The sequence below is a fragment of the Pterocles gutturalis genome, unplaced genomic scaffold (assembly GCF_000699245.1).
Source record: "Pterocles gutturalis isolate BGI_N339 unplaced genomic scaffold, ASM69924v1 scaffold39152, whole genome shotgun sequence".
In the NCBI taxonomy this organism is placed as follows: Eukaryota; Metazoa; Chordata; class Aves; order Pterocliformes; family Pteroclidae; genus Pterocles; species Pterocles gutturalis.
In genome coordinates, this window is record NW_010116856.1 from 2,957 (window position 1) to 30,366 (window position 27,410).

The window sequence follows — 27,410 nt, forward strand, 5'->3', positions numbered from 1 at the left end:
GAATTTGAAGCCTTTCAAGCATTTGTGGAAAATCGACTTCCGTTTGATATTGTTATTGATGGACTCAATGTTTCCCACATAAAACCCAGAAAGATGCAGTGTGAAAACGTAAGTGCTGGTTAAATATTCATTAAGAGCTTTGTGTATGCTTAGGCTGATTGTAAAACAATTAGTGCCTCATTATTACTTATCCTCTTGAGAAACTGATCAAACATTTTTGTAGCACGTTACAATAAAGTTCAAAGTGTTATTTAGACTGCACAAACTAAAAATGATCTGTGAGAAGATGGTTCTTCTTACATATTTGACTGTGTTAGACATAAAAATCATACCTAAATTTCCCCGTGTATGCAGTGCTTGTAGTTATGGCTGAGTTATTGGTAATAACATTGTTAGGACATATGTTGTGTGTCTATGTGCTCATAATAATAGGGATTCTGGGGAACAGAGTAAATAAATCTACCATATAGAAAATTTAGTCTAATATAGTTATGCTGGAAAGAGTTCTTAAAATAACCCCTTACTTAGTTCAAACCACATCCTATACAAGTTTAAACTTTATTTCACTTCCTATTGCCTTAAACCTTTGAGTCCTGTTCTTACAAGGGCATCTCAGACTGGCTTCAGTTCTTTCCACTTGGTGATTTTTAGAAGAATTATCCTGGTTTTTTACCAATACCTATTTTTGAGAGTTGTTGGTACTCCCTTTAGTATTTCACTAAGAAATAGCTTAAAGGTTGGGGTTTTTTTGTCAATCGAACATTTACTTAAATTAGGAATAATGAATTAACTGCTCACATGTTTTCCAAAGCCAGAATTTAAATTTTCACACACTTGAAATTAAAACTAAATTATAAATGAGCTTGATAATAAAGGAAGTAATTTACTTAAAGTAATTACAAGAAATACGTTTTTGTTCTAAGAACTACTTTAAAACTATTCTTAAGAAGCAGGATATGCTTTCACGTATGTAGATAAAAGCAGCTGAGGTAGGGAGGATAGATAATCTTGCTGAAAGATGTTTGTCTGAGAGCTGCAGTGAAGTTTCATGAGATACTGGCTCACAGAGGGTACTTTCCTTACTATCAAAATAGAAAAGGAAGTTTACGAGTTTTTTGCATGGAATCAGGGAGGAAGTGTTCGTTACCTGAGAAGAATCCCAGGCAGCATGTAGTGGGACAATGTTTTAGGACTTGGAAAGACAGATCTATGCTGCCAAAGAAGGAGAAACAAACCTCCTTCTTCAGTGCATGCCTGTCCCAGTGTGGGAACTCCGAACAGGATCTTAAATGTTCTGTAAATGGAGAAAAGAGCCAGCCTGGTTCTTCAGGATAATTACTGCTGATTTCTGATCAGAAATCTTACTACGAGGTATTAGCATGCTGAACAGCATAAACTGCTTTTGAGTTCCTCCTTGGCTTCTGCTGTACTGGAGGGACTTTGGGATCCATGATGCCAGGGAGCTCTAGAAGAACCATATGGAGGCATCAACTTTCCATTTAGGTTGTTCCATATAGGTACAGGTCAGATCTCTCTTGAATTACAGACATTAAGATTAGGAGGATCTTCAGGAAGATCTGCCTTTCCTTCCACAGCAGAACAGCAACCTGGGCTCACCCCATCTTACCTCCAGAAGAAGATTCTCTTAGCTAAAATTTACTTCTTCTACAAGCTATGTTTTTTGTTAATTATTATTGCATTTTGTCATGCACAAAAAATGTTAATCACTGGAGCTTCTGCCAGCTAGTCTTTTGCTGCTCCTGGATCCTATTTTTGAGAGTGTGCCATCATTACATGTAAGAGACAGGATGAGCATGCGTGTTACTCCTGCCTTATACTTGTAGATATTCACTGTCTGGATGGTACCTTTTTTGGCATGGGAAGTGTATATTTGCACTCTAAGCAACAAAATTCACTGCCCCAAAAAAATACTCTTCTAGACATATGGACTACTAGAGACTTTTTCCTGTGTTGAACCTCTCTGTTCATTGAGATACTTTTAAATTATTTTTTGATAGATGTCTTCGTACACAATTGCAGTATTGAGTTTACAGGTTTTTTCCTACTGGAAACATTGTTCAAATGCAAGATCATGCTGGATGCTATCAAATCCTGTTTTATTTCTTCATGACTCTAAACTCCTGTGTTGTAACACGAAAGGAAGACACTGTGTCTTTGTTCTTATTTTGGATACTTCTGACAAGAAGCATGTATTCTTGTTTTCTTACTCTTTTTTTGCTGAAAACAGAATGGAAAAAAAACCCAAATCCACAAAGCAGAGCAATCCTTTCTTCTGTCTCCAAACTTTTTTTCCAGATGAGGGAAAGGAAGGCCACAGGAATCTCTGCATGTGTTACTTTCCTGGTTGCTGGTGTTGGTGCTAAGTAATCCCCCATCTGTGAATGCTGACCTCTCTGAACACTGCAGTCTGTCCTTCAAGAGCTGACTCTGCCACAAAACATCCTCTTTTGGAGGCTGCTATCCTTATGCCAGAGGCAGCTGAATGGAAAATGTGGAGCAGCAGGTCTGGGGCATTCACAGCTGCCTTATTAAAGTCTTCAGTGTACATAGGGGAACGTAGTACAGAACTGAGAGGATAGAGAGGAGAAATAAATGCAAGAAAACTTGGCGGTAGAGCATGAAGGACTGAAAAAAGCTAAGAGTCAAGGCTGCTGTGGTCAAGCTGGCTGGCTAGGACAGCATGACTGGCACAGTTTGAAGAGGAGGGGTGTGCTGGGTCTTGTTAGTGACCTCTTCTGTTCAACTTGAGAGAGAATAAAGGAGCAGTATTTCCAAGGACCTGTGTTAAAAGCTGCCCAACCTGTGTTTTACTTGTCAAAAAGCTAAATTATTTTAAGTCTCCAGGGGGGAATCAGTCTGGGCTCCTTTCAAGGGTTTATTACTGCTGCGCTTAGACCTAGTCAGGATGTTGTTCTATAAACTTTTCTGTTCCAGTGTATAGTTAGTATGCAGCAATGGTTGAAAGAGAAAATTAGATTGTTGCTCTCATTGATTGTTTATAACACACTGTAAGCATTACTATGTGCAAATTGTTAGGGTTTTTTGGACCATGTCCCTTATGGGATTTAGAGACAATAACAAAATACAGGGCATTGTTAAACACAGCAGAAGGCCTAAGATTTATGTGACAATAATGCGGTAATTTAAGTGCATTCTGGTCTTTATTTAAATTTTCAAAAAATACTGCTCCGCTTTGTGATTTAGCTTTAAGAACTGTAACTGTTTTGCGGAAGACCAACTCTACCTAACTCTTAGTCATATGATTAAAATAAGAAAACATTGATAAAATATTCCTTTCTTTTTTCAAACATCCTAACATTTTTAATTCCATTTAGGCATTCCTTAGGCATCTTGGGAATGGGCTGGGTTGTGTGGACAAGGCACAAGTACCTTGAGGGATGACAAGAGAGGGGGAAAAAAGCAGAAGCTGAAGGAATAATTTTTTACTCATTTAATCCCTGAAGTGTTCTGATATTCTGGAAAACTAGATATGTGACTTCCAGTAGCCCTAGGCAACTTCAGTCCTCACAGCCAGCACTTACTTAGCAGATCATCATGAGTATTATTGACTTGGCAGATTTACAGGAATACTGTGGCAATTTCTCTAGTATATGACACTGTGTTTGTAATAACAATCGCCTTTTTTTCCAGGTTGGTTTTATACTTGGTCTGTTTCCTGGTACAAATCACAATGGGGCTGCATCAATTACTGACAAAAAGAGTAGGTAGCACAAGGGTGGGAACAAAGATTTTTTTGAGGGGATGGGAATGGTGAGATCATCTGTTTTGGAAGCAGTGCATGAAGTGACTGTAAAATGCAACACTGGATATTAGCCAGCACCTGTTTTTAACCCTTTGCTTCCTTACTGCAGGATGTTAAATCAGACATTAAAGTTGACTCTGAATTAAAAGATATTATAGAATGGAAATATGGAAATTATTTTTACTATATAACCCAGACAATAGAAACAAACTCCCATAAAGTCTAAAGTAATTCAGTCTTATCTTTTTCCAGTTTCTTGTGTATTCTGCTCCTGTTTAAGACTGTACCTGATGTGTATTTGCCATGATGAGTCACTCACTGTTTGTACTGCAAACATGGTAGTTTATAAACTGAGACTGCAGTTTAACTAAGCAAAGTTGATTCAGGCTGTATCATGACATTGAGTTAATCCTTTCCTCCAGATTTATATAATTACATAAATCCTTAGCCAGCACAATGACATTTGGAACTCTGTCTTCTGCTGCCATAACTCCTGTAGTGTCCCCACCTTTCACCTTGTAAAGGTCAAGAGAGGGAATTTCCACAGGCTAATTGTCCGGTTCTCTTATTAAACACAAATTGTTACATAATTCTTAAATGTATTTTTCCTGTTTATCACAATTTTCTGTAGAAGTATTCCTTGGAAGTGAGGGGGAATACAAGTGTAAGCAGGATATGTGAGCTCTGGAGCATCTCACTTTGCTTGCAGGAGAGGAGTGAAAGGAGTGCAATGAGTTGTGCTCCAGCTACCCCTAGGCTGTAAAGGGCCAGGGTCAGGGGCAAGAGAGGGGTGAGGCAGCATGATCAGCAAGTGCAATTTAAAGAGTACTTTGCTATTTTTAATTTATAGTGAGATTGGTATATTGTAAATGAGGTATGCAGCCAGCTCCTTTTTTAGCTGTACCCATCTGGTGTTAGACGTAACTGAATACAGATTTCAAATGTGTGTTGGATCAAAGCTAACTCACAATTCCCTTCTTCAAACAGTTTAGCAGTTGGGGTCAGCTCTGCCCTAACTATGCCCTCCTTAATCTCTATATTAAACTCAGACATCTAAAAGATTGGTAAAATTGTTCCAGATTGAGTTCCTTAAGGCTGACAATGCACAAAGGAATAGATTTTGCTCTTGGCAGATAGTTCAAAGTGGTTGCTCCCAAACTTAATCAGCATTTCTATAAATGGACTACAAAAGTTCATATAATTCCCATGTAAATTACAGTAGGGCTGTACAACAGCTGATGAAGCCAGATCCTTGCTGTTCCCCTCTCATCCCATCCCAGTCTGGTGGCAGCAGCTGGCATGCCACCCCTACCACACCTCCCGCTTGCAGCAGAAATCAGCTTCTGCGAACAAAGCCACCAAATCTGCCTTCCTGCAGCTGCCACAGAAAGTTGTAGTTGGGAGTGCTCTGTCACAAGCAGAGGGGACAGGACATGCCTTGCAGCTATTTCTTGTCTCTTTCAGGGAAAAAGCAGCAGACTTGTTGAGTGGAGGCTGCTCTCTGAATTGTAGAAGTGTTCTTTGACTAAATGAATTGTGTGGTTGCAAGTAGCATAATAATCATGTGAATAGATTATTGCATTTTGTTTTTCCGTATGTTACATATTTTAAAAATAATATTTATCAAGGGGATTCAAAGTTTAAAATTAATATTATAGTTTTAGTTATTCTAGTGGTTCTGTAGGACTCCCTGTCTACTTTAGCAGTATGGAAAAGAGTGGGTAGAGAGAGGCTGCCCCATTGAAGGGAAAACTGGGAATGAGAAAAAAGTTTCAATGGCATAGCAGAGGAAACCGGGATGTAGAATACTATTCTACAGGAAAATGGTAACTCATCATGTTAAATTTTTGAAAAAAGCCCAACTGTGGCTACAGAATTCAAGAACTTTGATGAATTACAATTTGTAAATTCAGCTCAGAACCATTGTTTTTGTAAGCACTTTATTCACAGTTTCAAGGCTCATTTTCCAAATATAAAGACAAATATCAGGACAAAAATAATAACCCTTCGAATGACGTTAAAGTTAAAAAAGAGGCAAAAAACCCCAGAACAGGGAACCTATGACCCATCATTCTCTTAGGTTAGTAACCTAAATCAATTTTGAAGCATAATTTTGCTTCTTTGAAATCTATTCTCTTATGCCTATATATTCTCTTGTGCCTCTATGATGAAAAAAAGGGGGAACAAAAGTATCAGAGCTTATAGTGTTTGGAGAAAATAGTAAGTAAAACTTTTTCTCTCGAGTCCCGATTACTAAAAATTATCTTGAGGCCACGAAACACAAATTACCACCTATGCATACATATATAGTTGACAAATACATGTGGTAATTTTCGCCAATCTTCAAGTCTGTCTTAACTGTGCAACATACATATGAGAGATCAACTGCAAAATTAATGAGACAGTGATATTTGATACAAAATATGAGCTCTACTGCATGAGCTGTCCTGCAAAACAAGCAGTTATTGATAAATTTGACCCCTAAAAAGTCACGTGTGGAGAGAATTTTTTTCTTCTTTGACACATTTGGCAGCATCTGTGATTTGTTCAAGTACTTTACTGTCTGTAAATGAAGGAAGAATTAAGTAGATCCATGAGTCATTCTCTGTTCAGAATCAATACATCCAACAGAGGTCTTATTTGTCATACTGTGACAGTTCATCAATTCTTCCTCCTACCAACTCTTGTCTTACCGCTCAACAAAGCAGTCAGACATGTTCGTTTGCTCCCAGCCTTTACTGTCTCTTTTTTTTGTGTCTTCTAATGGTAGTCCAAGTTTGCATTTCCACAATAACGAAACATTTGCCCTATTGCTCAAGATTGGAGAGATTTCTGTCTTTGCAACATGTGTTTCATTCTTTAGACCTGTACTTTCATTTCCTTTAAGTATTGCACAAATCGTAAAGATGAAGGTTTTTGGTGTTTTCACATAAAATCACCTTCAGCCTCTGTGTAACATGATCTTAGAAGAGAAAGGAGCTCAAGCACTAAGGGGTACCCTTGAAACTTCATCTATTTTTAGCGTTAGAGCTGTGTGACTGGAACATTCAGCATTGCATTCATCTCTCACCAGTTAATTTCTGGGGTTCCTTGAATATCTCAGCAGGTGGACTGAGTCAAGTTCTTCTCTGAAGCCGCATATAAGAGATTGATACTGATATGCTGCAATCTTTCCCCTCCCCTCCTATATTGGAGCCATCCTAAAATAAAATAGATCAAGCTCAAAAATTTTGGATCACCAGATCCAGAAACGCAAGGCTGTTAAGCTTCTCAGGAGAGGTGAAGGAGACTAGTTTCGTTTGCCTGTGAAACCTAGAGGAAAGGCCTGGTCTGCAAATCTTCCTTCTCTCCTTGCAGTTCTTCTGAAACCTGACACTTTCCATTTGTGGCTAGAAGAGAAATAAAAGGGCATTTAATATATTCAGCTTTATACCAATACGCAGTAAGCAAAGGCGTATTGGACATGAGAGTGTCAGAGGTGCTCGAGGTACTTCTGCAACTGGTTGGGCATGTATGCTTCCACCAAGGAAACGCACATGTTGGCTTCATACCTTGAGCCACCAAGTTTGGCTCTTCCCATAGGGTTACACTCCAACATCCTTTGCTGCTTCTGCAGCGGTGGGAGGGGAGAGTAGGAGGTAGGGGGGGACTTATTAAGTAAGGAAATACAAAGTCAGACTGGCTACCTGTGAATACAGGGAAACTTTCTCCAAACTTTTAACTTCCAAGCAGTGTGAAATGGGAGGAGAGGCTGGCAGGATTCCCTGACTAAACGCCTCAACAGTCGATTCTAAGCAACTATTCTTCCTTTCAGAGGTTTCCAGTGTGATTTAGTGTTTCCTGTGAAAAAGAATAGAGCAGCAGAAACTGAGCAGGTTAAAAAATCTGACTATCAAGCATATTGACAACTTCTCCCTGTTGTTTTCTCCCAAAGCCAGATACTTTCTGGTGTTGTCTCCCCTTACTATTTGCAACCTCTGTTGCTGGCTATAAAACTGGAGAAAAACCATGTGATTAAATTAACAATCTCTATTGGTTTGTCTGGTATATATCATTTCTACCTTTGTATTTGGTGATAGCAGCAAATCAAAAGTTAAGGTAAGTATATGAGCACCTAAGCACTACTTTTTTATGAGGGGAATTGCATCATATCTTTCGTAATAAGAATTCTTCTAATCACTAGGAGTATAAGCTTGAAATTCATCAGAGTAATGAATGTGCCTTGATGATTCATGTCCCAGTGAACTTGGTAACTGTAGCAACAGGTTGTTTGTTGTATGTTGTACAAAGTACTGCTAAAATCTTTGTGAAGTCAAATGAAGGTAGCTTCTGAACTGGATGAGTTTCAGTCTTGCTGTTTTCACTTGTCCCTTAGAAACCACAAGCTGAGTTTTCTTTGGGCAGCCCGACTGATTCACCTAATAATGGAATTGTTATCAGTGTGGCAGTAAGAGGTGTGCTGGGCCTTGGAAACCTGGTCTTTAGGGAACTGAACTGCTTCTTCAGAAGTGATTCTTGTATGGAAAGCCTCTGCAATAGTGAGAGACTGTAGTTCTATTAAGATACAGGAAGCAGGACAGAAAATGTGACGGCTGGGTTACTACAGGCCAATTCTGTGTAATAAATATTTGATTTGAGACTGAGAAATGCTGGGTTTTAGTGTTGTCTTAATGTAGATAAAATCCTCAGAACAGTGATTGCATTCATTCATGTACATCTGGATTTATTTATATATTTTGAAAAGCAATCAATTTTTGGTTCACACTTGCCTTTTACATCTGATATGCTACTTTTAGTAAAAGTAGGAAAGAAAACATATTTGGAAGCTGTGTTATCTCAAGGAGATAAAGTAGAATGAAACAAAAGCCTAAACTGCATTTGGATTTATTTATAAAGTTATGAAAGCTTGAATTTTTTTGAACAGTAGGTTATTCCCAAGGATTTCATTATATTGACTTGATGATTATTGATCCAGTAATCCATTAAGCTGCATTTGCTGTTTTTTCTCTAGTTGTATTCTACTTGTGGAGCAAGAGTGGAAGAGATTTCTAGATATAGGTAATTAAATATATTTAAATTGAGGTTATAAAATAATTATAACTTGCAGTAAAGTTGAAAACCAAAGTTAAAGTTGTTTTTTTTTTTTTTAATCTTAGACTCTTCGAAAGTCAAATACAATTGTCCACAGCTTTTAATCTGAATCTCTCATGACTGTTTCATGGTGTCTGGAACATGAAAATAGGAATTCCTATTTGAATCTAGGAGACCAGTTTCACCAGAATTAAAATTATGTGCTGGGAACATGATCATGCTGGTGGTAGTATGCTTGCTTAAAACCAATTCCCAAGAATTCCTATTTCAAACTGAACTTCTGAAAAATCATAAGAACTCTTAATTTGTATCCAAAATACCATTGCTCATTACAGGTGACCTCCTGCATCAAACATTTACTATGATGGTCTGGAATAGTACAAAACGTGAAATTTTCTTATCATTTCTTGCAAGCATGTCTATTAATGGTTATAGTCAGACCTGACCAATTAATACAAAATGTAATTAAGCTATTATCATACATGCTGGGACTTGTAAATTATTTTGTTGCTTGGTATCATGTAAGGAGCAGGAGTGATGTAGTAAGAATACTGGTACCCAGAACATAATAAGAAAGCTATAGCTACCTTTGCTGCTGCTGTTCTTCAAATTTTCAGGGGAAAAAAAAACAAAAAACAAAACCAAAACAACAACAACAAAAAAAAACCACAGGCTGATTTCTAGCATAGGAAATGCTGATCTACATAGGTTCTTCCTGTGTCATATAGAATGAACTCTGGGAAATATGGGGATTTTTGGGACGGCTTCTAGGAGAAAAGTCGTAGCAACATGACCCAAGCTGAAATAAACTGCAGAGGAGGTCCTGAGTTGCAGGATCTCCTGGAAATGAGCCTCCTATCTGCTGGGTCACCTCATGCACGTCATGCTAGTGTAGCAGGTCAATGGCTTACTGCTGCGGAGGCTGATCTTGTGTATTAGGTCATCTCCATCTCTGCGTGTAAATCAAGAGAATTTTCTTTGGTACTTGTGGAAGCTCTCTAAACACTTTTCCTTATTTGCTTCTTAACCTGATATCTCCTGTTGCTTACATTATTTTACAAGTTTTTAGATCTTCGGGCTTTTATTTTTCTACATGATAGAGAATGAACTGAAAATTTAAAACTGTATATATGTATTTACTTATTAGTAGCCAGGGTGCTAACCGTTGTACCATAGAAATCTTCACTCCCCATCCTCCAAGAAAGATGCCTACCTTGAGATCTTAAAAATTAATAATTGGAAAACATTAGATGAAGAAATAACTTCATAAACATCATTTGTGTTAGAGTTCTGCTTTTTATGTGCATCTCCATCAAATAAACTTTAATGTTCTCTATTCTATAAGTATTATTTCCTAAATGTGATCCCAAAATTACATTTTAAATCACTTTGAATGCTTAATCTCTGGCATTGTGCTTACTGCCCTGTCTCATTGTTAGGAAACCTTCCTCTTCTTGAGAAGATCTCTTTTTCAGATCATTTACCTATTTCATACTAATCTTTACAAGTATCTACTGTTTTTTCCTTTCCACCCAGAGATACTAGCTTGTGATGCTGTTTCTTTCTGGTTTATTATTCACCACTCAGTTCTTTAATGATCCAAATAGTTCTTTTCGCAGTTCTATCTGGAAACATGCATTGAAGTTATAGTAAGTCAGGTGAGTCAGAAGCTAAAGAGGTTGTCAAAATTATGTAAATGTAACATACTCTATTTTCCAACCAATTTTATGAAGTATTAATTGATACTTCTGTCTAAATTTTCCAAATAATTTCTACCATTTCCAGCTGCTGCCTTGTCCTATCCTTGCACAATGTTTCCTGTAGTGACTGTTGAAACTGGACCTGGGTTTCTGTCATATTGACGATACCAACTTAGCTTATCAGGAAGTATTAGTGATGCTTATGTCTGTCCTCATCATTGTCCAGCATTCATCTATTTACCTGCTCACTTCTATGATTGCCAAAAAGGAAACAATGAGTTGGCAGTAATATTTCTTCTGTCTCTAGTATTTTGAATCTTTTTGAGTCTTGAGCTTTTAAGGAGTCACGTTGACATGGCGCCGTGAGCAAGCTGTGTACATTGTGTGCCATAAGCTAACAGAAGTTAAAAGCCAGTTCAGTTTCACTAGTTCTGTGGAGTTGTTTCTGACTTATGTGGTATACCAGTGTGGGAAGATCAACCTTGCTGATGCCTTCTCTCCTTGTTTATTTCCTAATTGTGTGATATTTGGGTAGATTAGGTAGTGCTTACACTATACACTGAAAAAAAAAAAAAAAGAAGTATGGTGCAGATGTTTATTGGAGTTGTGGTTCATTGGCATTTGAGCTTCTACATTCAGTGCAAGTTTGAGGAAAGCACAGTGGAAGATACGTATTCCTTGAACACTACCTGTACTGCTACTTTATTGATTGATTGATTGATTGGAATTTTCTTCTACCACAGCCGTAAGTTGACATACATTTGAGTAAATAAAATGAAGTAGTAGTAATAGGGTTGCAAGGAGGTAGACAAAGAGCAGAACCAGTCAGTCTTAATGATGTTGATTTACCCTACTCTGTATTAGTAGTAGTTATTCTGGGCTTGTCTGATGTTAATGTCACTATGCTCCTTTCAGCATCTTAAGTTATTTACATGATATCCCTGTAAAACATTGCACTGTACTGTTTAAATCCATTTATGTAGAATGGCCGTAAGTCTCAACAGTTAAAGGAAGTGGCTTAAATAAAAGAACTGCAGTCTTTCAACATTTTCACTTCTCATTGATATGTATGTATCTTCATACTTTCATGCCTTGCAGAGTGAAAAGCTCTAACTTTCCATTGAATGGGCATCCCCAAATGGGCTTTCAGAAATACGAATGCTATAGGTTAGAGATTTCTTTCTTCTCATCCCACTCACTTTCATTTCCACAAGCCCATTCACTTTGCCACCCTAGCTAACATAACCAGTAATATGATACAGAGTTTTAACCCTTAGCTATCTGATAAATTTGGTAAACAAAATACTTGCAAAACTATAGAGCTGTCTTGCACTTGAGCACTGCTGTTTGGTCCTGGGTGCTCCAGGGATTGTTAGGTGGGTATCTGCATTCTTTCCGTGGAAATGGGCAAAGGAGGGAAAGATGCAACAGAATTCTTCAAACGTACTGGCTGGTATAGTCATGTACAGATACCTGTAAACCCTAATGCTGAGCTCCCAAACCAAAATTTGCTTAAAAAGGATAGATCCTTTTATGAAATAGGGGGCGGGTGGTTCTTATTTGGCTTCTGTTGTCCAAGCCGTTCTGGTCATATTTTCATTCTCAAGCTTATTTCTCTTTACTACAAGGGCAAAAAAAGACTAAGCAGGCAAAGATTTTCATATCACCAGTTGTTCCCAGGAGGTGGAGGTTTTAGAGAAATGCCAAATATCATCCATAATTAATTTGTAGGAGCTGACAATATTATCTGTTTGTCAAATTGCTATATCTTATCTCCTGAGTTAAAGAAAAATACTTCAGATAAACCAGCAGCCTGCCCAGTGTCCAGCTACGGAGTATTGCAGACTGCTATCAATAAACTTATATTGAAAGCATTGAAGTAAATTAGATCTTGTGGATTGTAGCTATTGTGGGGGGCTTTCAGACCTTCACTGCCTAGGATCTCCAGGCATAGATATTGCCTGCAGTGTTACCAGTAGTAAAATTGCATGAGTCTGCAGTGATATACAATCAAAGTTAATGACTGCATTAAGAAAAATAACGCTGGCCCATAGTTTACATTCACTTGTGATACACTCTGCATCAGATTTTTGCTGGTTTTGCAGGAACAATATGCTATTTAACTGGGTTTGCAACCTTGATCCAAATGAGGCAGTTGAACCTCTGCCTCATGGGACTGGCAGTGCAAGGTGTACTGGTGTATATCAAAGTCTCCTAAGTTCTCTCCAGCCTGGTAAATACACTTGTGCTCCTACCGGTATTAAACAGTTTCCTTCCTTGGTCCCTCCTTGCTGAAAGCCTTGGTGCATGGTCTATCTGGGGTAGGTAGCCTGACTCTGACCACATAGCTGCTCCTCTACCTCAGGCCTTTGTGCTTTCGTTTGGTTCTGCTGATCTTTGTCCTGTTGAAGAACACTTTATATGTTCTCTTTCATATTAAACACATTTTCCATCTTTCTGACCTTCGAAGAGAAATCACCACTCACTTGAGGAGTGTTAATGTTATTTATTTGTGTTAAGAACTGCAAAATTGTTCTGATTGGAACAATTGTTTTTGAAAGTAACCTCTTTATCTCTGAATAGCAGTCTGTAGCAAGTAACTGGAAAATAGTACTAATGAGAAACAGAAGAAAAGCAGTGTGAAAATTGTGTTATAAATGTTTTCTGCATGTTGTAGTCCAATTAGGTTTTTCAACTGCAAGCAATCGATTTACTGATGAGTTTCCTTGCTTATTGTGTCATTCTACCTGGATGATAAGCCTGTTAAACTGTGAGCATAGAAATACTGTTTATTTTAAAGTTTTTGTAGAAATATCAAGTTTATTAAAACATAGGATGTTGCTGCAGAAGCATAGGTGTAATGCGCCTTGAACAGCGTAATGCCTGTGCCTTCTAGAACAGTGGTCTCCCCAGCTGCTGTGGCACCTTTCCTCAAAGAACAAAAGTACCGTCTGGGACTTTTTGAGCCACAGGCTGGAGAGGGGGAAAACACTTAACATCAGACTAGATCAGTGACGCTGTGCAGGCATCTGCATAGGACAGTGGTAAGAGCTAAAATATTGATATCTTTTAAACTGTCAGTTTCGGTCTTACAAAGCTAATTTCAGTCCTGTGCAAAGTTATTTCCTATCTATGGAAAGGATCAGTCAGGCTTGTGCTTTCATTTTCGTTACACCCCATCACCATCACTGCCACCACCACCACCCAGAGATCCTGCTCACATTTTGGATTTTCAGTACTTAAATATAACTTCTGACCCAGACTGGAAATCTAAGACTGGCACAGCTGCATTTAGTTCACAAACGTTCCTTTCTAATAGCTAGCTTTTTACATTCTTTCTAAAATGAGAAATTATAAAAGAAGTTCTCTTAAGGCCTTAAGTTGTTGTATACAGCTGCTACAATAATAGTAGAAATGTGAGAGTACCAATGTAATGGCAAAGACTGGATTTACAGTGAAAGATGGCAGAGCCCTGAAGCTGTGACTTCAAATGGGACAATTATTCCATTTACAGTCAGTGTCTCTGATAGGTAAAGTTTCACTTCTGAAGCCGATACAAAAATAAATAAAACCTCATACCTTTTTGTTTTTAATGTAACTTGCTTCCTCATGAAAATAAAGATGATGTATATGTAGTTCTTGGTGCAATGAAGCAATGTGTAGTGTTCAGTAAGAAAAATACTGTTGAAGAAACAGCAGTGCAGGCAGAAAGAATTCAAGGATAAGAACAAAGGGTGGTATTGATATGTGGAAATGCATAGGTAACACTTCATGTCCTTTCAGCTTTTATATGTTATTTTCCTACTCATGGCTAGACAGAAACACCTAGCTTATCTCCTTGGTGTGCAGGGTTGATACTGATAGCTCTTTTTAAGACTTTGCAGATTTCCAGGTTTTGGTACAAAACAGTAAGTGCTCAGGAAAGGTCTGGATAAAAAAAAATCCATCTAAGATGCCCTCTATGTATTGTCAAGATCTTTGTATTTTTTCTTTGCTGGAAGAAAGAAGATGAGTAAGAGGAAAGATAAAAGTATACAATGGTATCAGCTACATAGAAAAAATATCTCAGAGAAGATCAGAAAAAGAGAAATATCTTTGCCCTTTAACATGACTCAAGAAAGAAGGACATTCAGAAAATTCAAATTCGTGAAAGGAAACATTTTCATTCCAGTCCATAATTAAAATACAAAACTTAGAGCTGGTAGGACTGCGCTATAGTTAATTGTGAACTGAACATTTCCCAGCTGCTGCCTTATCAAAATGCTACTTTGGATTTCAGATTCACCCTTTCTCTTCTGCCTTTCTGCCAACTTCATAATTGCTGAGCCAGCATCAAAGGGTCTGCTTGCATGTTTAAACCAACATTATATTTTTTGTAAGTGATTGGGAAAGAAAATGGTATTGTAGCTGGTTAACAAAACTTTTAGATTGAGAAACCTGACTGGCACTGCAGTGACTTGCAAAATTTAACTTCCAAAAATGCCATTATGCAACTGAAGAATGTTTGTTTGTCCACGTATTTCTTGAACTGTTGTAAGAGTCAGAAAAAAATTGCCTGTTTTTCTCTTTTGCAATTTATACTATAAAATTCAGCAATTCCCCAACTGTCCGCCTCTTGTTTAGCCATCATTTCCGGAGTTCTTGGCATTGTTCATTTAATAACATGTTACTCCAACTATTGGCACTAACCATTTTCTCTCTTCTATTCATGGTTGACCTTTATTCATCTAAACATAATGATGAAAATACTAGCATTCAAAAGGAGTGACATTTAAAAAGTGCGAGCAAGAATGGTCACACTAAAACGTTTGTCGGGTGTAAGGTCTGACAAAGTGGCTGAGATCTTTTAAAAGTGGCAATCCATTCTGAAAAGCCAGACTCCAAAAAGCTAATGTCTCCTCTGCCTGATGATCCAGCTCCTGCTTCCCCATCCTTCATGTCATACACACAATTTAAATTCTATATATAAGTTGTGTATATATTTCTTCGGTCCCTGCATGCATCCTGCCTTAATTCTGTTAATGCTCCTAGGAAATACAGCTTCACTATCCATCAAATCGCTACTTGTCATGTCTTTTGTGAGTAAGACAGAGCAGGATATGGCTGTAATTAGATTATATATTAGAAATACCTATTTCTTACATGCCTCTCTTCTGGGAAGGATAGGGACCTATCCCTATCTTCATGTTTCATAGGAGAAATTCGTAACAGTCTTTCCAAACCTAAAGTTAATTTACCTAGGTTTGGCTTGTATTGTGTTTTTCTCTGAGCTGGTCAGTAGAATAAAAAACAGGTGTGGCTCTTCAAGCTTGTTTGAATTTGGAAATTTTACCTCTAGTGTATAAAATACCAGAATAAAATGTCAGAGCGTAATTACAAACATGTTACTTCTACATTCACAACTGTTTCAGAAATTATTTTGGACTGGTTACACCTTCAGTTGAAATCAAGTAGAGTTGTAATTAAAGGTATCTCCATTACTGGCATAATAGCCAGGGTACCATGAATACAGGAAAATATAAATTATGCTGTTGCTTCTGTACCTGAGCTGAGTCTGTTTACAGTTGCTCTCTATAAGTCTGCTTTACTCTCCCCACAGCGCAGGATTCAAGAGGGCTCATTAGGTCGGGCGCAGTGGATGGAGTATCCCTGTAGTCAATTTTGACCTGGAAGTAATATGTTGACGTTCATCCAGTGCTACACTTGAGCCAAGTTGTTCAGTCAGTGGGAACACCTGACAGTGCAGGGACACCGGCTGTCTTAGTACACAGCTGGTTTGCACCTGGCTGCAAAAGCATCCTCAGGATGCCTCTGAATACAAACTTACCCTGCAAACAGCAGAGCTATATAGAAGCATCACCTCATCTGAGTAAACAAGGCTACCATGCTATCCTCAATCTGTACTAAATCAACTTGGCTATCTTTGGTTCTGTGGTTTAGTTTTCCTGCTCAATCAATAATCTGCCTTTGATTAATAGAGTTGACTGTGAAGTCAAGAGCAAAAGCTAGCATCTAAAAATGAACTGCAAATTTTAATGAATTGTCATAGGGAATTAAGACATATCTCTAGTGAATGCATCAAGAGAGGATAGTCAATTCTAGGTGTAGAGTCAACGTAGACAGGTTATAACATGTTAAACATAGTGTGATTGTTGTCATTGATGTGTGAAGTGCTGCCACGGTGGAGTTTTTCATTATGATGTGTGTGTTGTGTTGCGTCAGTCTAAATAGTCTCACTGTAACACAAATATTCCCAACGATATTATTTCTGCAGTATTGCAGAGATCCGCAATGTCGTAAGGGATAATGCCCAAGAGTCAGCTGTTGGCTGTCTCAAGAGCATGAAGTAAACCAGGCTGATTAAGCTCAGTGACTGTTACTTACTCATCTGTTACTGCTTTCCCTTCTAAGTGGCTATCCCCTTGATAGTCAGGGGCAGATAATCAGTAGGGGATCAAGAAATGGGTATGCTGCCCCTGCATTTGAGTGAAGAGGAGCTTGTGACTGATTTACACTGTGTCATCAGTAATATGCAGAGAATATAAGAAGCAGCTTCCATTGTGTTTGATGCTGTGGTGATGGTATTGAATCTGCTTTGGTGAAATTACCAGGCTCAGTGAGAAAGTCCAGCCTTTATAGCAAGCAGCACCCTTGCCTTTTCTGGGTAACTGGTCGTGTGGTGGGAAAAAACTCCCACTTCCCATCATGTCTCTCTCCTGTGTGTGTCACTGAAGTACATAGGTTTTTTGAGCTTCTTTGTCTACCATATGTAAAAAGAGAACTAAAAATTATGAAACTGTAAGTCAAATAAATACAGTGATGGTGGGAATTGATTCCTTGCTAACCTTTGGAGAGAATACTTGTGCTCAGCCGCACCTGACAGTGTGCATGTGGCAGCTCTGTACCTGCGGGCAGCATTGGGGTTTCCTCTGCAGTTTCACAGGTACAGCGTTGGGTGGGAGCTCCACTAACAGCAGGTGAAAATAATAATAGAGCAGTTTGTTGCTGTTATTAGCAGATATCTGATTGTAGGTGCATTTTGCTTTTAAATGGCAGTTAGTGAAACCAAATGTTTAGAAAACAGCAAACATGATTTATTAACAATAATTTAAACTTTTTTAAAGTGTTTGCTTCTTCATGCTGTACCTCTATACAGGTGAGCTGCATTTTGCTGAGTCACTGAAGGTGTGCCTCCTCCCAGCAGCAGTGTTCAGGTGTTTCCCATCTGACAAGTGGGAAACCCCTGGTAAGGTCCAAGGAGAAAGGTTGTCCTGCAGCGAGCTAACCTTTGAAACTGGGACACGTGGCACAGCGTGATCTAGTGATCAGAATGGGTGACTGGCAGTCAAGCCTTAGGAAATCTGTATCCTCTGCTCATAGCTCTTTGTATGAGGTAGAATAATTATTCTGTCTTCCTTGTGCACCATTATGCACTTGTGTAAAATGGGGATGTAATTATGCTTTTACTTCATAAGGCTGTTGTGAAATTTAAAGAATGAGGATTAATCTTGCAGTGTGACAAGGGTTCCCTGTTCTCCGAGCTTAACTCTTGTGTTTGATCCCCATTAAATTGTGCAGAATTGTGAATGTGGGTCACTGCAAATCTATCTCCAGGAATTTGTACAGAAAAGTTCCCTTCTGATGGGAAACTTTAATATTTATTCTTACCTGAAAAGTGGTTCTTTTAAGGAATAACTTGCTTATTTTTAAAATGTAAAACTAAGAGTTACAGCATTTTTGGTTGCTTTATTTCATATTTGCAAAGCTCAGGCTTTTTGCATGATATGAGGAGTTCAACATCAGCATGATCCTGTGGAGTATGTGTTCTCCATCCTACTGCTCTGCCTCCCCACCTCTTTTCACTCCAGCTCCTCTGATCCAGAAGTTCCTGCCCTGGTGGGTGAGCACAGTTGTGACTGTCGTGATCTGGTTGACAACATGGCCCAATAAATAGATCGTATCAGCACAAAAGAAAAAAAAAAGGTGCATTGTGATATGAGGGCAGGAGCTTGGTGGTGGAGGGAAAATTCCATAAAATGGCATTGCGACAGAAACACAAAAGAACTCATTTACGTGTGGGGAAATAGCTCATATCTCTGGGACTGTCCCAAGGAAAGACAAATATATACACTCAGCCAAAGTATTGTACAAGTGTGCTAGTTTTTCATTGATTAACAGATTAGGGTGCAGAAATCAAGAGTTAGAACATGAACTCTGGGCACATACATCCATTCAATTATGGGTTATTTTTAATAATTAAATCATAGAAAAATTATTAGCAGTGTGCTTAGCAGAAGCACACTGATACATTTTTGAACAGCTGGTCTTGACTCTTCCATTGATCTATGTGTGGTTTCATACTTCTTTGTGGCTGCACCCTGGCTCCATCAGAGTTATTTGCCGAAGTGCTGTGAACACAAAATTGTTTGTGTTGTGAGTAAAATGTTAAGGCTTAGGAGAAGCTTGAGAAAGAGCCAATTAAACAAAGGCTGGGACAGCATGGGAATAAATTAAATGTAACTGATAAATGATGAAAGGGGTTGCAAGCAGAATGTATTCAGCAGGTGTTAATGAACATGAGTTTCGTGGAGAAGGATCTAGTGATCTTCACAAACAGTTGCTTAGAATGTGTGCATAGTTCAGAAAGAAATATGGATCCTGATGTGGCCTGACAGAGGAAAAGAAAATAAGACTGAATGCAATGATAATTATCTATATAATCCAGTACTACTTCTAGTGCCTTGTTGTGTGGCCAGTGATTTGTACACAACAGCAGCGACTCACAACTTGTTGCTGCTCTGCCTCAGCCACATCTTGCCATATGAACTGAAGCAGACAGTCTAACCACGCTTATTTTCCCTTCTGTGCAAAATGTCATCTTATAATTCCAGTTTTCAGATAAAATGTGTTTTTATATGCTCTGCTGTCCAAATCTGACATATACTAGTATTCATAAAAGGTTATTCTTTCACTAATTTTGCAAACCTCATTCTCAAGAAAATCAGTATCATAGGGAATGTACGTGTTGTATATTTTTTATGTTTTATACAGATCGCCTGTTGAACAGATTATCCAACTGACCATCTGATGTTTGCTGTCTAAATAACATGGGAACATTCAAAGGGTGCACCTGCACAGAGCTTATTGCATGTAGCGTATTTGCATTGTGTAGTGGCAGATAGCAATAATCTTTAGATAACTTTTGGAAATACTAGATTAATAAAATACTCATGGCTTTTTAAGTGGGAGATCACTACTGCTGGTTTTTTTTGTTAGCAGTATTATGTTCAGTTTCCTCTATGACTAAAACAAGTGTCTCACATCTTCCTTTCTTGAGAAGCAGCCAGGCGTGGGAGTAGGCACACTTAGGAAACCCCCCACATAAGTTCTGTGACTCCCTGTAGCCCACCCCTGTTAAGCGCCCAAGCCTAAAATGAGATAAAATGTCCTTTAGGAACGTTGCAACAGGCAAGGGAGTGTGCAGAACAAAATTATTTTTATCTTGTGAAAGCAAAAAAAATTTATTATCTTCTGTGTTTCAATTGTGTAAGTAAAGGTTAGTCTCTGTGGTAAGTAGAGGAGGGACAGCCTGCTGTTAAGCAAGCAGGAGTTTCTAAATTTTTTAATGGTGATTCCCATTAATTTTGTTATGATTTAAGCCTGTTTTGAGATTTTTCCGTTGCAAAACTGTAGCTAATTTATGCCAGCCTCTGATTTTTTTCCCAGAAGCATTTCATACTAGAGAACATATGCTAATAATATGTAGGAGAAGAAAGTCTATATGACTAACAGGTACAAAGTGCCACTAGTTATAACCTTAAGAAAGAAAGACTTAAGGGAGCTGGATACAAGCCAGTCAAGTTTTTTATAAACTTGGGAATAGCCCCAGTTCACCAATCTGTATCTGAAAACCCAGCTGCCTTTCTGTTGAACCATAAGTGTAATTAAAAGGTGTTTCCTTTTTTTATTGAAACTCCAGCAGTTCAAATACTGGCAATTCTTCACTGACTTGCAATACCAGTATATTATATATTCTCTTCTCCAGAATGTCAGCTATGTTCCTGAGACTCTTTTTGTCTCGTAGCCTGCTTTTGGGACTTGTTTCTTCTGTGGTACCATCAGGATGCTCTTGCTGGCAAGTCTTTCAGACTTTGTGGAATCAGTTTCTGAAGTGTTCTTTGAAAAAAAATTACCTTTTATTTTTTTCATATGACTTGCTGCCAACCTTCCCTTAATGTAGCAAAACATTAGGCAAGAAGAGAAAGTATTTTCATCTGGAATTTGTAAGGGGTTGCTTAAGTTACTCATGGTTGATATTTCTTCACTGCTGACTTCTCCACATGAAAATGTGTGTGGATGCAGTAGGTACATTCCTAACTTTTATTAAGTTTAATGAACTCACCTTAACAAACTTAATTCTCCTTTGGTATTTGCGTCCAGCTATTCACAGGATTGGGCCAGTGCACGAGAACCAGAAAATAAAAGTGACTGTAAACAAGTAAAATTGATGAGCCAGTTTTTACTGCCCAGATGAGACATTCCAAAAAGAAATGTCAATATTGAAAAACTTAATTTCAGTTTTTCAATTTTTAATACCCAATAATTTAAAAATCAAATAAATTATGTTACATAGATGAGAAGATATGTTATTATTGTGGGTGCTGGTTGACGAAAAGCTGAACATGAGCCAGCAATGTGCACTTGCAGACAACTGTATCCTGGGCTGCATCAAAAGAAGCAAGACCAGCAGGTCAAAGGAGGTGATTCTCCCCCTCTACTCTGCTCTTGTGAGACCCCACCTGGAGTACTGCATCCAGCTCTGGGGCCCCCAACATAAAAAAGACATGGACCTGTTGGAGCGAGTCCAGAGGAGGGCCACGAAGATGATCAGAGGGCTGGAGCACCTCCCCTATGAGGACAGGCTGAGAGAGTTGGGGTTGTTCAGCCTGGAGAAGAGAAGGCTCCGAGGAGACCTTACAGCAGCCTTCCAGTACCTGAAGGGGGCTACAGGAGAGATGGGGAGGCACTCTTGATCAGGGAGTGTAGTGAGAGGACAAGGGGCAACAGTTTTAAGCTGAAAGAAGGTAGATTTAGATTAGATATTAGGAAGAAATATTTTACTGTGAGGGTGGTGAGGCACTGGCACAGGTTGCCCAGAGAAGCTGTGGATGCCCCATCCCTGGAGGTGTTCAAGGCCAGGCTGGATGAGGCTTTGAGCAACCTGGGCTAGTGGAGGGGCTCCCTGCCCCTGGCAGGGGGGGTGGAACTAGACAATCTTTAAGGTCCCTTCCAACCCAAACCATTTTATGATTCTGTTACATAATATAGTTACTTTGAAAGCCTGCCAGTAATATAAAAATCGTGGCTTTTGTTTGTATCTTTTAATTCTGTGTTCCAGAAATAATTCTGAAACCTATCTCCAAAGATTCAGGGCATGCACCAGAGAGAATGGCATTTTTATTTTTACCTACAGTTTTATAGGCAGTGTTTGACCTTTTCCTGCTCAGATTATGTCCTGTTTCTTTTAACCAGGGAAAAGTAGATTGTATGCATGCATAGCCGATGTCCAGCATGATCTCCTGGAAGTAGGAAGTGAGTTCCCTTAGGCACTGTTAGGCTCTTGTGCTTTGCATTAGCACCAAGACCCTGTGTCTCCATGAAAGCAGAGCCTTCAGTCCTGGTAACAGCAGCTTATAGGTCAACAGTTAAAACATTAACATAGAAAATCTTCCAGCCTTCTCTCTCAGATTCTCAGATCCAGATTCATGGCATACTTAATTTCTCCTGCTTGCAGGTCCTTTGCTGGAGAGGGGCAGTCCCATGCTTCCTGTCCTCACCACCTCCAGCGATGTGTTCCCATCAGTCATTGCCTTTGACTCAGGTCCATCAGTTGAGTGGCTGCAAGATCATTCCTGCAAAAAATTTCTTCTGTTGGATCAGTGCACTCATGGGTAGTTGTGACATTGTTAGATCTTACCCAACAGAAGTAGTGAGAATGTGCAGCTCGAGAGAGGATTGAGTGGGACCACCCCTTTCCACTGCTACTTGCAGATAGATCAAACCAAATGCATTGTAAAATTGTACCCAAGAGTCAGAAGAACTAATGATATCCAATAATGATAAGGACCACAAATAGGAGGAAAGGGGGAGGGGAAAGAGCAAGAGAAGTAGAAATGCAGTTGGTACTGCAGGGAGAGGAGATAACAGAGAAGAGGGAAGTGCCTAGAAAAGCAGGAAGAGGGATTAGATCAGGAGATTTGTATATTGACACAGTGTCAGCAAATGCAGGTAAAAATTGGGAAACACAGTTCCCTGGTGGCTGAGCATACCCCTCCTTGGCCTTCAAACGTGATACTTCAGTCTCAAGTCTCTGTTTCTGGGCAGAATTGAAATGCCATTGCTTTGTGAGCAGTCCACAGTAATAACCTGGATGCTGAAAGCCAGAACCTTTGCCCTCTGTGAGCTCTGTCTGGGTGAGGCAGGGAGGGAAAGCCACAGGCACAAGTGCTTGTCCTGAGAAGCATTTATTGCCGAACAGGCACAGCCCTAAGAGGCTGGTGAAAAGTCCCTCTGAAGAGAAGCTGGCGCAGCAGTGAATGTGCCACCTCAGGATGTTGGTTCATAAGTGGGAGGCTAGTCTGGATGTGGCTTTCATAAACCCTTATTCCTGAGGTTACAGATTTCCTTTTGTTGCTGCTTGTTTCTTCCCCACAGGGCAGCCCAGATCACATGTAGTTCTCTAATTTCGACAACAGGTGGGGCTGGAAAAGCAGTATGGTTTAGGGCTCGGTCCTCTAAAACCAACAAAGGATTCAGTGCTGAATCATTTCCAGAAGTAGACACTACTTAAATCCCAATGTGATTCAGTTCCCTCAGCTGACTCTGAATTTCTGAAATCTCCATACAACTCTTCCTGCGTTCATTCATGTTATTTAAGCTGTAAGAGCTGGAAAAGGGTTTAATAGCAATGTATTTTCTGGTTGAAAGCAGCTTCCTACAATGAATTGGTTTGGATTTTTTTTCTCTGCTTAACTCATATTGCAGTTAAGAACTGTGGGAAATTAGGGCATGCTAGAAGTGCCACTAGTTGAGACACAGATCTGAAAGTGTTTCCTGTCTGTCAGTTTTACAGCTAAGAAAATCTTTTTGTTTGCTTTGTTTTCTGCAGCTATTTGAAGCTGTCAGCTACCTGGCAAAAGAGAATGTCCGGTTGCTTGTGCTGGGCCGCAAACACATGCTGATTAACTCTTCAAATTGGAGAAGAGAGATTATGAAGGAGATGCAGAATAAAGCAGACTTCTTCTTTGCTGAAAATATGTAAGTTGAAGAAAATGGCTAAATGTAATGGAGATCAACACCTGATTTGTGTGCATTTTGCTGTAGTTTTTAGTACCATTACTAGTATCTCTAGCTCTGTGTGTGTGAAAGAGAAACACACCCCTTGCTATACTAGCTTTCAAAACCATTACATATTAAAAGTTGCATTATGAACAATTTCATCACTTAGAATCATGTTGACATCTATATGGTTTATTAGGATTTATTACTGTTAAAACCACTGCCAAGACCACAGTGGCCTGAACTTAGAAGACCTGATAGCATCAGTGTACAATTGTGGTCTGCCGTGTTAGCCCTGCAGAGGGAGGAGATGAAGTTCATGCCTGGCCATTGTTGCTTGGTAGCCCCGGAGCATGGAGAGTCTGGAGTGCTGACTTCCTTGCTGCTCCCAGAGGAGACTATTTCTGTGAGTGGAAATAGAGCATCTGCCTCTCTGATTTGAGAAGTGTGATGCTCCCTTGCTCTTGTCCAGTCAAGCCTGTCCTTGTCACTAAACTAGGTACCACCTCAGTGTCCCTTCTCTTTGCCGTGCTTTCCTCATATAATGAGTCTCAGTTTTCTCCAGTTACAGCTCCACCTAGTCTCCATCTGAATTGGGCACTGTTGATCCTCTGCCATTTCTTCTCTGATCCTAGTTCCCAGAACTTCTGACCAAGTTCCTTGTCCCAACAGCCAGACCAAGTCTATTCTGTCTGCCTCCTTGTTTCAGATCTGTCCTTCTTCATCCCCCCTCCAGTTTTGACTATTGTTCTCTTTGCTGCTGAATCACATTGCTTTTTTTCTTACTATTTGAGCACCAACGAAAAGGATGCTGTTACCCCAGGATGGAGGCCCTCACTAATCTTGTGTCTTGTCAGTTACTATTACAGTAATCCACAGCAATTAAAAAATGGTTTCAAGCAAAGTTCTGTTTGGCTTCTCCAGGTATAGCGTAACTCCTGCCCACTATAAATGTATTTTTAGAGATTTTTCCCTAAAACTGTTTCAGATTAATAGCAGATAGCATTTAATATATTTTTCAAATAATCATAGTACTTTTTTGAAGTATATTTACCCATGTAAAGACAAAGACTCACAGATTGGTGCTGTTGCCTACATTGCACTTTATTATCAGTTGTGATGATTGTTTGTATTCCAGCAAAGCTTTGGGGGTATGCTTATGAGTTTTAGCAGTTCTGTTCCACATAGCACTGTACTGTTAAGATTTGTGTCAAAAGATTACATTGTTGTATTATCAGATTGTGATAAGAGAGAACGCTCTGTGTAGCATGCAGTTACTTTTTATTGCACTCTAGCTTTTGGTGCCCTGTGGTAAGCAGAAGTTCTTTATTTTACCAGTGAACTAGAGGAGTGATGGGAATTTTCAGTGTTGCTGATGAATAAATCTCAGATCAGCATTTGATTCATTTCCTGCAACCACTTACTGCTTTGTGAATGATGTCTGTCTTTTACATTTGTTTTTTTAAGCTCTGAAGATGATGCCTTCTTGTTATATGCAACTCTTCAATCAGGCAAGCATTGCAAGTTTGTTAGTAGAGACTTCCTCCGGGATCATAAGGCTTGTCTTTCTGACAGTCTGACGCGTCATCTGTTCCGTAAGTGGCAACGTGGACACCAAATAGCAGTTTCCCTTTCTGTAGAAGGAAAGCGTATAAATTTTGTGGTAAGTTTTCTGCTGCAATCAGAGAGCACACAGAGCGTATTCATTAAAGATACACAATTTCAAACTCGGGAAGCAAAAAGATTCTTGTTGGAGTCTAAGAAATGGATTTGTACCAATGGGGTCAAAACTCCCATGTTTACTGAAAATTCACAGTATTCACAAAGCATGTCACAAACATGTAAACTGTCAAAAAGTCCAGAAAGCTGCCTAAATATTTAAAATGTAAATGTAAATGCAAGTTTGTTTATACAAATCTTTCCATTGCTGTAAAACCTAAGTGCCAGTATGTTTTCATTTATTTTGAACTTTGAAATACCTTATTCTCTGCTGTAGCACTATTATAAAATATCGTGCCTCTAAGTGTACAATAGAACTTATTTCATATTTATTTTAAAGAAGCAGGAAAATACAGGTATTTCAGTATTCACTCTCATATTATCCTAACATATGGATAAAGTTTCATGAAGGAAAGCCCAGAACAGTCAGGTTTGTAGTCAGTATTCAGCTGCAGAAATTACAGTCTTCCAAGCATAGTATCATCTTATAGCAGAATACTACTGTTATTGTCTAGGAGACATGCATCCTTGTGAACCATGAACAGTATATTAACAGAAGTGCAGCTGTTTTAAGATTTTTCTAGCGAAAAATTCATCATGTGACATTCCATATCACACAGTTTTTTGTTATCTGGTCTGTCTGTATTGTTATTGCCTACTTAAAAGGAATACTGCACCTATGTAGATTCATTTTCTTGCTTTCTTTAAAATTGTAAAATGATATTCATCATTACAAACAGCCTGTAGGCTTATAAGAATGACAGCCTTTCATTCTCTTGTTGCCATATATACATTTCTTTTTATGGAACCAAATACTGAATGTAGGGTTACCTGAGTAACACAGCTTTAGCTAAACCTCGTTTCTTTCTTTTGTACAAAAGGGCTAGTAATTTTCACATCTTTATTCCCATACAAGTGACTTGGTCAATTGACATTCCCAGTCATAGCTGTCTTCTAGGTTATTCTGGAAGCTGTCACAGAAAAGCAGACTTCCAAGGCTATACATGCAGAGTGATAGTATATTCTGAGAACCGTAATTGCCAACCAGTAATGTTTCTTTTGTATTTGCGCTATATATGTTGAGTTAGTATACCTGTAACATAATAGACCAGAAAAATAGTTTATAGGTTCAACTAGATGTTCTTTAAAGTGTTTGTAATAAACCCTTTTCTTACATCCTCCTCAGCACAGAGCAAGTCAGTTCTGTAAAAAGGTACACTGGAAGAACAAACATAAGATGTCATTAATGTCATTAAATCCTATCGGTTCAAGCCTATAAACTCCACATCCTGAGTTAATTCCCATATGATTTCATTTAACTGAACAGAAAAACAATCATTTTGCTATTTCTAGAAATTGAGTGCATTATGTTCAAATCATTATTATCTGGTGGAGACTGAAGACAGAATTTTAACCGTTTATAATGACTCCTAGACCACAAAACACTAAAAGATATTTTAGTTTTTCCTCCATTACTAAAATTTAGAATTTGTTTGGTGTAAGGAAATAAATGAGAGTTGTTAAAGAGATGAATCTATGGAGATTTTTAAGGTAAGTGTTGGAAGTTATGACTACCTATAGCTGGTATTTTAATAATATATTGTGTAAAGTCTAAAAAAATGTTTTTATCTGTCTTTATCCAACAGCCTGCTTTCCGTTATGACTGTGTGGTACAGACTACAGGTGATACATGGCATATTCCATATAAAGACACTTTTGAGGAAAAATATTCATATCAGGTACCAAGAAAATGGCTCTGCATTCAACAGAAATTATGA

At 38.7% G+C, this 27,410-nt stretch overlaps 1 protein-coding gene across 1 annotated transcript; it reads left to right on the top strand.

Annotated features, from left to right (window-relative positions):
• LOC104463335 (mitochondrial ribonuclease P protein 3-like) lies at window positions 1–27,410 on the top strand (the record flags this gene model as incomplete). Its single annotated transcript, XM_010075623.1, has 4 exons — window positions 1–108; window positions 23,744–23,892; window positions 25,381–25,576; window positions 27,279–27,410. Coding segments are annotated over 4 exons (585 nt in total), but the record flags the coding sequence as incomplete, so codon positions are not given.